The sequence below is a fragment of the Emys orbicularis genome, chromosome 6, assembly GCF_028017835.1.
Source record: "Emys orbicularis isolate rEmyOrb1 chromosome 6, rEmyOrb1.hap1, whole genome shotgun sequence".
Classification (NCBI taxonomy): domain Eukaryota; kingdom Metazoa; phylum Chordata; order Testudines; family Emydidae; genus Emys; species Emys orbicularis.
The window spans coordinates 111,116,945-111,130,309 of NC_088688.1; the positions used below are offsets into that span (position 1 = coordinate 111,116,945).

Consider the following 13,365-nt stretch of genomic DNA (forward strand, 5'->3'; position numbering starts at 1 on the left):
AAAACTCTTTTTTTCCCTTGCTTTTCTTGCTATACTCTTGCCCTCAAGAAAACTGTTTTTTGTTGATTCAGACAAAAGAGAAGCTAGTAATATATACTCAGAGAAAATCAGAACTGTATCCAAAATTTCCAAAGAATTCTATATATTTAATTAACATGACAACATGAAGATAAAAATCATACTAGTCTATTTTATTTGGCCTCTGTGTGTGTTGCATCATCTTAGATTCTCTGATTCGCCATTAGCTATATTTTGTGTCCGTTAAGTCCCTTTTGGTCACACTCCCCCCACCCCCCCAATTGTTAAATTCATTGTTAAATTCAGTGTGAATTTCAGCAATTAATGTAGGGGAATCTGGGAGAAACTAAATTGATGAAACATACATTTATGGGTGGAAGGGGTAATTATACAACTTTAAACTCTCCTTATACTCATTCATAGCCATACCACAGCCCATCTTGTGCAACAACACAGGGCAGTACAGGAGCATAAGGCACCCCCTTACCTCAGTGAGTCAGCTACCCACGTAAGTGAGGAAGGGGAAGCATCCTTCACGCTCCCAATCCTGTGCAGGTGGACAGAGAATGGATAGAGTCTTGGCTTTGCCTCCAGCAATGCACCAAGCACCATAGCTCTGCCAGAGCACCGGAGGAGAAACATTGCATCAGGTGTAGGGCTGGTACAAAGTACGTCTCCCCCAGAACAGGAGGATAACTGATGGGCAGACTGCGACTCTGAGAGTCACAGCTTATCACCCAGGGTGTTCTTAGGGCAGTGCAACAACATGCTGCCTCACATTCAAGGCACTTGTTAAAGCTACAAGTTAGCCCTTAGATTCACTTGTAAATTTGGCCATATGAATTTAACAGCACATGTCTTGGAGGGAGAGGAAAATGTTAATTAATAAATGTTACAAATCTCTAAAAACTATCCAACATCTCAGGATTTGCCAGGGCTAGAAAGAAATTATGTATCCCGCTGAAATATCAACTTTCACTGGTGTTAAATTCCTATGTCTGATTTCTGTGTTTCTGAACGCTCACGAGATACCTAACTTGAAACCCAGCATGGATGCAAGGCTGGATGTTGCTTATCCTGGAACTCACTTTAACCAGTGTTGTTTCTGGAAGACATTCCGTGTTTAGGAGACAGAAAGAAACATTTCTTTAGCAGGTTGATTTTTGTTTAAATGGCAGCTGTGTGAATCTGCTCAGAGGCTTGGAATGTTATATTAAATCCTTTTGAGCCCAGTGGAGTTTTGCCAGAACAAGTAAGGACTGAATAAAAACTTAGCAAGGAGCTCCGGATTTGCGCCATAGTAACTAACATGATTCTAAGGAAAAAATGGAGAGACTCTAAAAAAAGAAAAAGATCTGTGATGTTGCAGGGCGCTATAAAGATTTTAGTACCCATTGTAAGTAATAGGGTCATTGCAGCTTCCAAGCAATAAAATCTTTGTAGCTCCCCACATTATCATGATGATACACTGTGTTTTTGGTATTTGGGAATAGTTTCAATTATGTGACCTGTTGATAGCAAGTAATAAAGTCTTTTTCCAGTTCCCCCCTTTTTTATAGGTCATGCACTATAGATCTAAGATGAGCTATTTCTTTTAAAGCAAAAAAGAGTATTTAATATTTTATTGGGGAAAGATTTAGGATTACCTTAGTTGTCAAGAGACCTTTTAAAAATAATTTCTGACATTTTATTACCTAGTTGCGTAAAACCGGGTAAAAATCTTTTGTAATTTAGTGCAAGTCTTAGTTACTCTATAGGAATATCTCATCCATTTAGCCTTTTTTTAATGAAAAAAATGTGTTACACTAAACTTCTCTGTACCTAGGTTAGATGAAAGTCTTTTCTCCAGCTTGTAAGTAAAATTCAAAAATATATCCAGCATCTGCAACCTCCTGGAATGTAATTGATTGTAGCATTATTTTGTAGGTGATGACCAAAAGGGAATGTGATATTAATACAAAAATATTTTCTTCAGCAGCAAAAGACTCTTTGAACTTAACCTTGTGTCCTCCATTTATTCCATGATTAGAAGGCATTAAATGTTTTGATGAGCTGTCATTCTGTAATTTATGTAAGTTCTGTGTCCTCATTGTAAAACACCATTTCTTGAATCTCCTGTTGTCATGGTTACTCTTCTTGCCATTGGCCAACTAACATTTAACCTTTTTTCCCCTCTTTGCCGCATTAAAATGGAGCAGTAAACCTGACAGGTGAGAAGCGAAGAACAATTGCCCTCCATTTACACCAAAAAAGAAAAAAAAGAGGAAAAAAGTACAGACAGTTTATCATGATGATGATTTAAAACAGAATTTTTGTCAGTCTAAATGATCTTGGACAGATACATATAAAATATAAAGACAGCCTGATAGTGCTCTAGATATTTTATAGCGTTTACAACACTGAAAAGGCATGAGGCATTTATAGCAGTGTTTCATCTTTTAACTAAAAAAAGTTTTTTTTTTCCATATCTTATATTTTCCTCAGTTACAATTTCAGGTGACAGTACAAATCAATTTATGAGAGTTCTTTGGTCAAGTTTAAAATGGTGTTCATGTCTCAAAATGGAGCTTCAGAAGAATTGGGAAATTATGTACTGTAATGGGTTAATGCACTTTTAACAACCTGGATGCAATCCTGACTTACAGTAGGTCACAAGTAAAAATAAATTGATGAACTCATCCTAGTCCTTAGAGGGTAGTCCTTCACGTCATAAATCCTTTTGAACCCACACAATCTGATACAATTACTATAGCATTCGCAGGTCTGGAAAGAGACAGAATTAGAATAACTCTAATTAAAACAAACAAAAGTACATTGTTCTACAGTAAGTGCCCCAAACGCTGCAGTTTTAGCGTTACTGTAGCTTTTGAGGCTATTTATGTTTACTCTAACATTTGAAGCTATTGTAGGATACTATAGTGCTTTTTAATATAGAAACGGGGGTTGTGCAGGTCAAAGCTGATATGCACTAGCAGAGCTATATGTGGAAAAATGCAAATGATGTCTGCCTCTAGGCAGTTCTCCTAGTCCTTCACTTTTTAAGAGCACCAGATATAAATAAACATTCTTCTTAAGAATTGAAAGAAAAGGGAACACACATATCAATGTAAAAACATTAATGGGTTTGGTACTAAATTTGGATAAATATTTATCCACAATTTTGTATATGTAATGAATTAACAGTTCAACCACCCAAATTTGTAGATTCAAATCAAGTAACTAAATGTCTTGCTACCCATTTTATACACTCGATTTCCATTTGCTCTTGCAGATAAAGGTTTTGTATGTTAAAAAAATAAATTAAAAAAAGCCTTTTGAAGCTGGATTGAGGTCCTTTAGGAAATTTAGCCCAGTGACATTTACTTAACTGAATTTTCATGAAAATCTGTTTTACCCCCTTTTTCAATTAAAGTATCTTTTTTTTTTAATGAAACTGCATGTCTACAAATACTAGAAGTGAGGGCCTGGTAGTCATGGAGCTCTTCTGGAAGCACATAGTGGGGTGGTTATAGGGTAGAATGTTCTGTGTCTGCCCACTGAAGGCCTTGCATAGCACTAGTTGTTTTAAATTTTGGATGGCACCTAAATGATTCACTGATGGTCACCAAATACTTTATTAAATAAATGAAAGGTGTAGAACTTGTTGAGTTTGGGACCTTTTACATTAATTCTTAGGGCCTCAATTTTGACACCCATGCTTATTGTCCATCTATCCAGGATTTTAGAATGGCACACATCACCATGGCCTCTGAACTATGCTGACTAGTGCCAACTTGTAAATAGACCCATTGATTTCATGAAGCAAAATGTGCAGTAGTGTGGGTCCCTGTGCAGTTTTTTATTTCATAAAGTTTAAAGTGATTTCATTGGGGCTACTCACTGAGTGAGGTACTACTAATGGATGACATCCTGGCAAAATGTCCATGGACTTCACTTGCACCAGTTTTTTCCCCAGTATGATTAAGGATGGCAGAATCTGACTTTATAATTTTATCTCTGACCAGGGCCGATGGGGGGGCTGAGGGGGGAAGCCGGTACAAATTTACCAGGGCCCGGCGGTCCGGAAGGGGGCCCGGGGCCCGGCTTCCCCCCCCCCTCTCGTCGGCCCTGTTTAGCTGGTCTGCCCTTGCTGGGGGGCCCGAAAAAATTCCGGGCCCAGCTTCCCCCCCTCTCATCAGCCCTGTTTAGCCGGTCCGCCCTTGCTGGGGGGCCCGAAAAAATTTTTTCACCGGGGCCCGAACCTGTTCTCAGCGGCCCTGTCTCTGACACTGATCTGTAGTCTGTTTGGTTGAACCTGACAACAATTTAAGAAGACTGATTCCTGCACAGTCCTAGAAGTCTATTCACGGGAACTATTTCCCTACAAGTTTTACCTTTCTTTAGGTCTGTGGAGGTTAACTGAGGCTTAATCAATTTTGTGGGGCTTGTAGTACATAGAGAGCATTTTGATACCCAGCCAGCTTGACCAGCAGAAGGACCAATAAGTGGCAAAACAAACCATTTAGGACGCAGGTACCAGATTACAAGGTTTGGGATAAATCACCTTGAAGCTGGCACAACTTTCCAGTGGCAGAGCAGTATATGGTCATGCAGGGAATTCCAGGCTCTGTGGGTTGGCAGGGGCTAGGGTTAATTTGGGGATAATACATTCAACCCCTAGAGAAAGCACTGACTCAAATTCCTTTCAAGTGACTCTTTGTTATCAACAAAGCTGTGGGTCCAGAGTGAACAAAGACTCCCCAGGATTGCCATACCTGTTGCCTTTGTGGCTGAGGGGAGTGACATAGAAGAATGAGGGGTAGACTGAAGGAATCGCTTCTTCATCCTTCTCAAAACAATTTAAAAAACCAGTTTCTTGTACCCCCACTGAAGGGAGGAGCAGCCATACTAAGGGTTTATCTGGAGTATAAATTCGAGAGTCTTGCATTAAAACTCTGGAATTATTTGATTTTCACAATCTGATCTTGGAAGTCTTCTGCATATCGAACTTCCACTGAAGTTAACAGAGGTTCCATACTTCAAGAGCTTGTGGGATTAAGATACAATTTGCACAGCACATTAAGGCAACCAGAGGGGAAATTTTGTCTTGCTGAACGAGTTGTGTATCTTCAATATTAAAGACAAGCAAAAGAAATTGCCCACTGTCATCTAAAATAGAGCTAACCATAGTCCATAGCTAAAATTGATAAGATTCCCTCCTACCCCATCACTCTTCTCTTTCCCATCACATCATGTCCTAATCAGTGTTACCACTCACTGCTCTGCCTGTAATACCTGGTCAGAGAAGAAGTGAATTTAAACTGTTTTAAGAGGTAGCAGAGCAGGTTTTAGCACCATCACAGGAAAACCTAATCAGGAAAATGGCCCAAGAGTGTGATGTCAAATAAAATGCAGGACACTTCAGATAGGTGTAGCTGTAATAACTCTTACACCCACCTCTCCTCCCTTTCTTGAAATTTGGCTTTTTGCCACCTTCATTCTCACTTCTTCTTCTAAAAAAAACACAAATTGAATGAAAATGCAAATCAGCAGGTATTCTGGAAGCCAATACAGTTCTCCTTGGCTGACCTCACAGAATGGAACTCTCAGACAGTAGGAGCCCATTCTGACAGGAGACCCATAAGAGCTAAAAAGCACAAAGATGCCTCGTTTCTGAGGCAAATGGGACCTATGGGCCTTTTTCTGTCTCTTCTGCCCATTGCATTTACGGAGGGTTTTTCAAGAGCATCAAAATTCCATTGAAAGTCAATGGCAGTTAGGTACCTAACTCCCTTAGGCACTTTTTGAAAACCCTGCCCCTAATTTGATCAGAAGCATTTAAATTGTATAGGGGCTCTGTGACCATGGAAAGGGTTGGGGCCATGGGTGTTCTGTGACTCACCCTATTACAGAACTGAAATATTGAGAATTGAGCTCTTACTCCCTAGAAAGTGAAAGCAACAGTGTTCAGATATATTATCGGCAACCTTGAAAGTGCCTAATGAATAAAAGCTATTCATAAATAAAACAGTACAGAGCTGTGTATATTAAAACATGATGAGAGCAAATATAGCATCTTCATATGTTATTCACAATTACATAATGAAGATTTAAACAAATATATTTAATAAAGCTGGTAGGTAGCTAGCTTTTAAGACCGAGACAAAGTGGATTTCCTGAAGTTTCCCATTTATAGCCCGTAGCTGTTAATTATTCTAGTCCCTTGAATGATGAACTGGAGGATCAGGCTACTGCTGAAGGCCATTACTCCAACCCAATGTTTTCATGTTTAAATTTCCTTTAACCATGTAAATTGTAGCTGCCTTAACCACCATGATGCACACAATTGTTTTATCTTCTGCTTTGGGTAGTGAATACTCTTAAAAAGAAGCAGTATCGAATGATCAAATAGGTCAGACAAGTGTATTTGTGTAGTTAACACTGAGGATCTTATGTGTGTTTGTGTTTACTTTATCCTTTCAGGAAGAGGGCTGAATCCGACTCTAGAAAAAGCAGCATACCCAACAGCAAGGAAATTCCTTCTCATCATCCCACAGATCCAGTGGAGCTGCGACGCCTTAATTTTCAAACTCCAGGTAAGACGCAGAACTCCCCCGTTTACAGCGCTGTGACCATTCACTGTTTTCAACAATATTTCTTTAAACGGCATTGCTGCTAGAGAACTGAGTTGTTAAATGTTGAATTCTTTAGTTTTTACCAAATTCTTTATACTGATTAATGATGAGATTTTGCAGTGTATTTCTTACTAATAGTTTTGGGAATAATTTCTTCTAACTTCTGCAGTGTAAGAAAAATCCCATATTGAACTAATTAATGGAGACTCTATCAACTTAAGCACATTTTTTTCATAGAAACGAGTAACAATGAAGAATACTAAAAAAGATAGGGGGCTGGGAAATTATTTCCCCCCTATTTATTAATTGTGTGCATTTGACAATACTTTGTGTACAAATATTCCCTCTTTCCACTGCAGAGTCAGGTAGTCAGTTTCCCTTGGTTTTGTATGTGTCTTTCACATGGCAACAGAAAAGAGGAAAACAATTTTTAACATAGGAAAATATAACTGCAAGAGAACAAAAATTGGCCCAAGTCTCTGGAGCAGGTGTTTTCTCTGAAACTATTTTTAACTCTTTTTTTTTTTAAATTGACTAGATTTCCAGTTGACAGTGTCCCTTTCAGGGATTGGTTTACTAAAACTGTGAGAACCCTTTAATGGTGAAGGGTACTGCTTATAGGAATCATGCATACTTCTCACATTCACTGTGCACAACACTGCAGTCTCTTTAAGTGTCTGGGTCATGCACCTTGCGGATGTTCAAAATAAAAAGGCAAGGTTAGCTGGAAAAAATACTCTTGTCTTCTAAAACAGGAGCAGTGTGTGAGGTCAAAAGGGTATATTAATATATAACTATTCCTGAGGTATAGGAATGACATGTTGCAGAATATCTTTAAACCTGCTTTATATCCACTTTCCTCTTTTTAGTATGTTTAATCTTGTTTTCTTAATGGGAGTAACTTTGACAGCCAAGGACAGGATAAGAAGAAAATAATGTGAGTGGCATTGGAATTTTTATCACCCTTGTATAGATGGGTTGATATTTTATCTTTGGAATTTTCTTAATTTTAATGGTGATGTGATTCAGTAGACTTTTTTTAATCACAGTATGATTTAAATGAAGTCCCAAGCTTAATTCTGATTGATTGCTTTTAAAATCTTCCTGATTTACCATTAACAATGTACAAAAATCAGTGCTAGTACTATAAATTCTGTAGTGTGAGACATGAACACAGTCATGCCTTCAGCAGCTACTAGTGAACTCCCTGACCAAGAAGATCCTCTGTTTATTAAGCTCCCTGCTACAACACATCTTGGTCCTCTCTGGTAACTGTGAAAGGGGAGGAACTATGTGGCCACTTTTTTTAAGGCACTTTTATGCATTTAAATGCATAAAATCAGGAAATTAAATAGAGATTCTCAGAGATTTACTAAACCACACAATACACACACACAATTTATCTCAAAAGAGTTAACGGAAGTCCCAGCACTTAGTTCTGACTTATTACTTATTAACGCTCTGTGATTTATCCATCATCTTTACTACATTCAAAAAACAGTTAATGCAAAGGCGAGATTTTGTATACAAATGCACAAAAATCAGAAAGAAAAAGTTATGGTTCTTACAGATTAACTCCCATCATATATGTTCTAAAACAGATTTCCAAATTCATCGCTCCCATAGTCATAATGGGCAGTGTGGATGATTTAATATTACTTCACACAGTTTTCTTTTTTTTACATTTGTGTGTTTAAATTTGTAGTCTTAATCTTGCATTTATGTTTATTTTTGTCATATTTTAAAATAAAGTAGGGGAAGAGGCTGCTCATGCTTAATAACATTAGAATTTAATTCTGTACATTAGCTCTTGCAGACACTATAGTTTTACCTCATTGCTCTGGAAAGAACTGGAGATGAGTGAATTTGGACCTTTCTTTGCAACAGCTGTTGATGTGAGATAGACAGTTTTCAGTGAACTTGGCTGTGAAGCTGCAATTCATTGATACTATTAGACCTGTCGCTTGGCAACAAACCTTTTTTGTAAAACGAAGTCTGATTTTCAGGCACTTATGGCTTGCAAATGAAATTATTATTATTTCTATCGTGGTAGCACCACGGACCCCCAATCAAGGATCAGGAGCCCATTGTGTTAAGCACCATACAAACAAGTAACAAAAGAGACAGTTTCTGCCCTAGGTGGTTTGTCTTGTCCCGGATTTAAAAGCATGTTAGAAGGTGTTACTAACACATTCTAAGGATGAGATCCTGGCCCTGCTGAAGTCAGTGTCACTATTCCCATGTGGTAGCATACACTCTTGTTTAATTCCCATTGACTTTAATGGAGCTATGATTTCACCATAAGACTATGTGTATTCTGCAAGTGAAGGTGCAATTATAGCATAGGTAGGCATACGTGTACTAGCTTTAATCTAGCTAGCATAGATAATAATAGTAGTGTAGACATTGTGGCATGGGCTAGCAACCTATTAACAACACATTTTTAAATTCTACTCAAACACAAAGCCAGCAAGATGAAATAAAAAGAGGCCTTATGTTCATGGGAACCATATTTTTTTTCCTTCCACATTTTTCCCTTTAAAAAAAATGGGCAGTAGGATGTGGGGCAGAGGATTGTGTTGTGTATATTTTATTGAAGCATTTACAATCGCCCTCATACAAAGGTCATGTCTACACTATACAATTTTATCCCATCTGAACAGAGTTACCAACAATTCTATTAAGTGACGCAGTGTTGAACGTGTTCTAGCAGTCAGTATGCTCCAGGACAATAAGACTCCAGGGAGGTAGAGGATGTGAAGAGGATATTTATTTGTTTATTTTATTTATTTAGATTGTTGGAGCACCCACAGAGTGTTGGGTGCTTTCCAGACACAGATGAATACAAAATCTCTGCCATTGAAAGAGTACCATCAAAAATAGTCATTTTGTTTCCTAATGAACTGATACTGTAGAGCAATTCAGGAGACAATTTGAACTTAAATTGAAATATTTAGCTCACTAATCTCTTGTTTAATATGGTTACTAATGGGGGCAGAGATCAAAAATAAATTAGGCAATGTGAGGCAGAGCATCATTAATCCCCCTTTCCTCTCCCCTTCCCCCCCCCCGCCCCGTATTGAAGGGGCAAACATATGTCTGTCAAAATAGAAATTTAGTAGATGTGCTTCCACCGGGAGATGATAATGGAGTGTGGACTGGAATCCCCTGTATTCATAATAATAACAATCCTTGATAAAGAGTAATGGGTGACAAATGCTTTGACTATTTGAAAGACTCAAAAACAACCACTGTCAGATGCCCAGGACACAATTTTGAAAAAAAAAATGTTTTAAATCTTAAACCACAAATTTATTTTGTCTGGGGGGGGGGGGTCAAGTGGGATGTGAATGTCAAGGTTTCGCCCTATTGGATTAAAATGCATTTGAATTGCATACCATATGAGTAAAAGCACCTTTAATATATCTGGTTTAATATAACCATTTGAAAGCAACTATGTGGATTGTGGCTAGTATTTATCTTCTAGTTCAACGTCAGGGCTTTCTTATTTTATTAATGATCAAGTTGAACTGGTGATGAAAATACTAACACAATATGAAGTCACCATATGAATCTAAATTCAGAATTGCCAGAACAATAAAGCTTTCAGTTTCCTATCACTTTTCTTCATGTTTTACCAGTAAAGAATAGTGTTATTAGGATAATTCTCATTTTATTCTGAACACAGAGGATCATATTCATCTCTGGCTTCACTCCATTGCAACAAGCAGTTACACCATGGATAAATTTGGCACTGTGTCTTAACATAAGGGAATAGCCCACAGTTCTACATCTGAGAAGAAGATCCTGTCTCCATATGTGCTTTCCATACAAATGTACATTTGTTAGATAGGCCCATATGCCAGCAAGTGGGTCACATCTGCGCCAAGTTTTCTTTGAATCAATATGAAAATGCCCAATCTCCCAACAGCATAAGGGATTTAATTTTGTAAGTCTATCATTTTCTAAAGGTAGAGGGGCAGGGGTGAAGGAGAGCCAGTCTTGCTATTCTACCGCAAGTTTACTAGAAAATATGGTATTAAAATCATTAACCTTGAAAGCAAATTTTATAAGTCACTAAGCCACGTGGACAAAGACTGGTGGGGGGTCAGGGTAGGAACAATATGTCTTCATCGAATGAAATCTACAGGAAGGAGAAGCTCTGACTTACACAGAGTAAAGTGACTGATTTGAAATTGTTTGAAATTTTCTGAGATCCAAGGCTCAGAAAAAGACTCCAATCTGCTTGTCAGCTGAGGAACAGGATTGATTTATTCCTGACAAGTCACTTTTTGTTTTTCATTTAAGTACAAAATGTGTCACACTCGTAAATAATTTGTGTAATTGGACACCAATTAAACAATTATCTCATTATAGCACATTAGTTAAATAAAAAGATGCTTGAAATTCAAGGAAAATAAAGAAAATTATAACAGCTTTGAATTCAAAGATTTACTCATTTACATAAGTAATTCTTCACCATATACTTGTGTGGAGAGTTATTTAAGGAAGCTGCACCAGTCTGTTTCCAAGATGAAGAAAAACAAAATAAAACAGGTCAACTGGAAAATAGCAAATTAAACACAAGGGGAAAAGTTGATGTTTGGATTTATACATCTGACTTGCAAGTTAGCAGGGCTATCCTCTCATTGTATACATGCAATTCCTATTCATATTCAGGAGAGTTATGTCAACACTGAAGGGAGAATACAGGCTTGTCTACTTGGAGAAATTAACCAGAACAGCTCTCATTTGGACACCCTTTTCCAGAATAAAAGTCACTTTAATTCCAGAATCATTGCTCCGCTTTGGGAGTACACTAATTATTCTGGAATGGAGTTTACTTTATTCCAGAATAGAGTGTCCACACAAGGAGCTGTTGTGGAATAACTGTTGGAATGCTTTGAAATAGCTATTCTGTTTTTTTTCTCCATGTAGACAAACACTGAACCTACTCCCTCAAGTTTATTTTTACTGTAGTGACTGTTAACAAAGAATACAAGTAATTCCAGTATCCACTATACTAAGCATACCCTCCTGGAGTTCTGATGGAAGACAAATTCCCATTGGTCACAGACCAGTATAGTTGGGCCTTTAATCTGTTGCACATGCTGTACACAAGTTTTGCATTTGTGTTTTTACAAGTTTTTGACAGAAAAAAGTGCCACTTTTATTGGTTCTTCTGTTGATAGAAACATCTCATCATAAATTTTTTTGTTTGTTTTTCTCTGGTATTATATCAAATACATATTGCAATAAATGAGTCTTTAATGATCACAGATTTTTAGTTTGATGTGGACCTGTAATATAATTAATTTAATAAAGGTTTTTGTGTAAAAATTATATGTTAGATTTCCAATATGTTTGTTTTTTAAAAGCAATTATTGTGTGTTATCACAGCTCAGTGTTCTATGTAATCTCTAATTTATTGTTTATTCATGAGGGGCTTGTAAACGTGGAGCTGCATTCACATCTTGAGCAAGTTTCAAACCAAATGTGTGCTCCCTAATGATATTAAGACCACAAAAACACCTTGCTCTTCTGTCTCATAAATGCATAAAAGCAACAAAATAGCAAATGAAAGGCTCCTTTTGTATTTCTTATTCATTTATAGTAAAATTCACCCCAATGCAGAGAGCCTACATAAGGCCAGGTACCTGGTTACATTCCGCATTAAGGGTGAAATCCTGGCCCTACTGAAGTCAAGATCAAAATCTCCATTGACTTCAGTGGGATCAGGCTTTCACCCATAGGATGTAAGTGTGGATTAAGTGATTGATGCAGAGGTCCTTTCACCTGCACTCTGCATTGTGATGAATTTTGCCCTTACTCTCCCTATTGTGCCTAAGTATTGTAGCCCATATAGTATACCATGTTCTTCTGAATTAGTGGTACATTTACCACAAGACAAGCAGAAGATATTTCCACATGTTATTGGAACCACAAGCTCTTGTTTAATTCTTTTTGGGGGGACACTATTATGCAGTATAAAATCACTCACTTTTTGCAATCCTCCGCAGTACATAGGCACAAGGGCTGGTTATGTATGGAAATTCAGGTGTAACTTTGCATGATGTTGTCTTCATTGATATGAGTCAGGTCTTTAACGTTATTTTAACATTTTTGTGTGCTTAATTTCTTATCTTTTTTGTCATTTGAATAAAAAAGAAAAGAAAAGCATGTCATTGGCATGTTATTCTTTTAGACCTACTAAGCATGTCAGAGGGCCTGTTCAGATGTAGTTGCATTTTGTCTTATTATTTTTAATACATGTTCATGGCATATATGGAATGATATTAATGTGTATTAGCAAAAGTATGCATTCTGTATTGTAGAGCCATAAAAATAAGTCTGATCAGCTACATTTTGTGTAGTGTTCTGAGAGTCAAGTTCTGCCCTAGGTGCACACAACCCATGTTGATGTCAATAGGAGCCTCCTACATGCACCAGGGACAAAATGTGGCCTTAATATGAACCCGTAGCGTATACCATAAAATCTCTTTAAGAACTGTGGATGCATATTAACAAGAGTACATATCTATATAATACGGATGCATAGAATGAGTACGTAGCAAAAGACTTTCAAAAATGAAAAAGTAATTATTTGTCACCTCAGTATTGCATCTGTTGTGTCTTTAAAAATAATAGCCCTACCAAATGCTATTACTTCACTTTATAAGCTGACTGTAAAATATTAGTTAAAGAATTTTAAGTATTGTTCAATTATAGGATC

At 37.4% G+C, this 13,365-nt stretch overlaps 1 protein-coding gene across 1 annotated transcript in view; it reads left to right on the forward strand.

Moving 5' to 3' along the window:
• PTPRD (protein tyrosine phosphatase receptor type D) overlaps nt 1-13,365 on the forward strand; it is a 398,081-nt gene that overhangs the window by 289,136 nt on the left and 95,580 nt on the right. Inside the window, exon 19 of the mRNA XM_065406322.1 lies at nt 6,481-6,593. Coding sequence (XP_065262394.1) covers nt 6,481-6,593 — 113 coding nt within the window. The remainder of the gene's footprint in view (nt 1-6,480; nt 6,594-13,365) is intronic.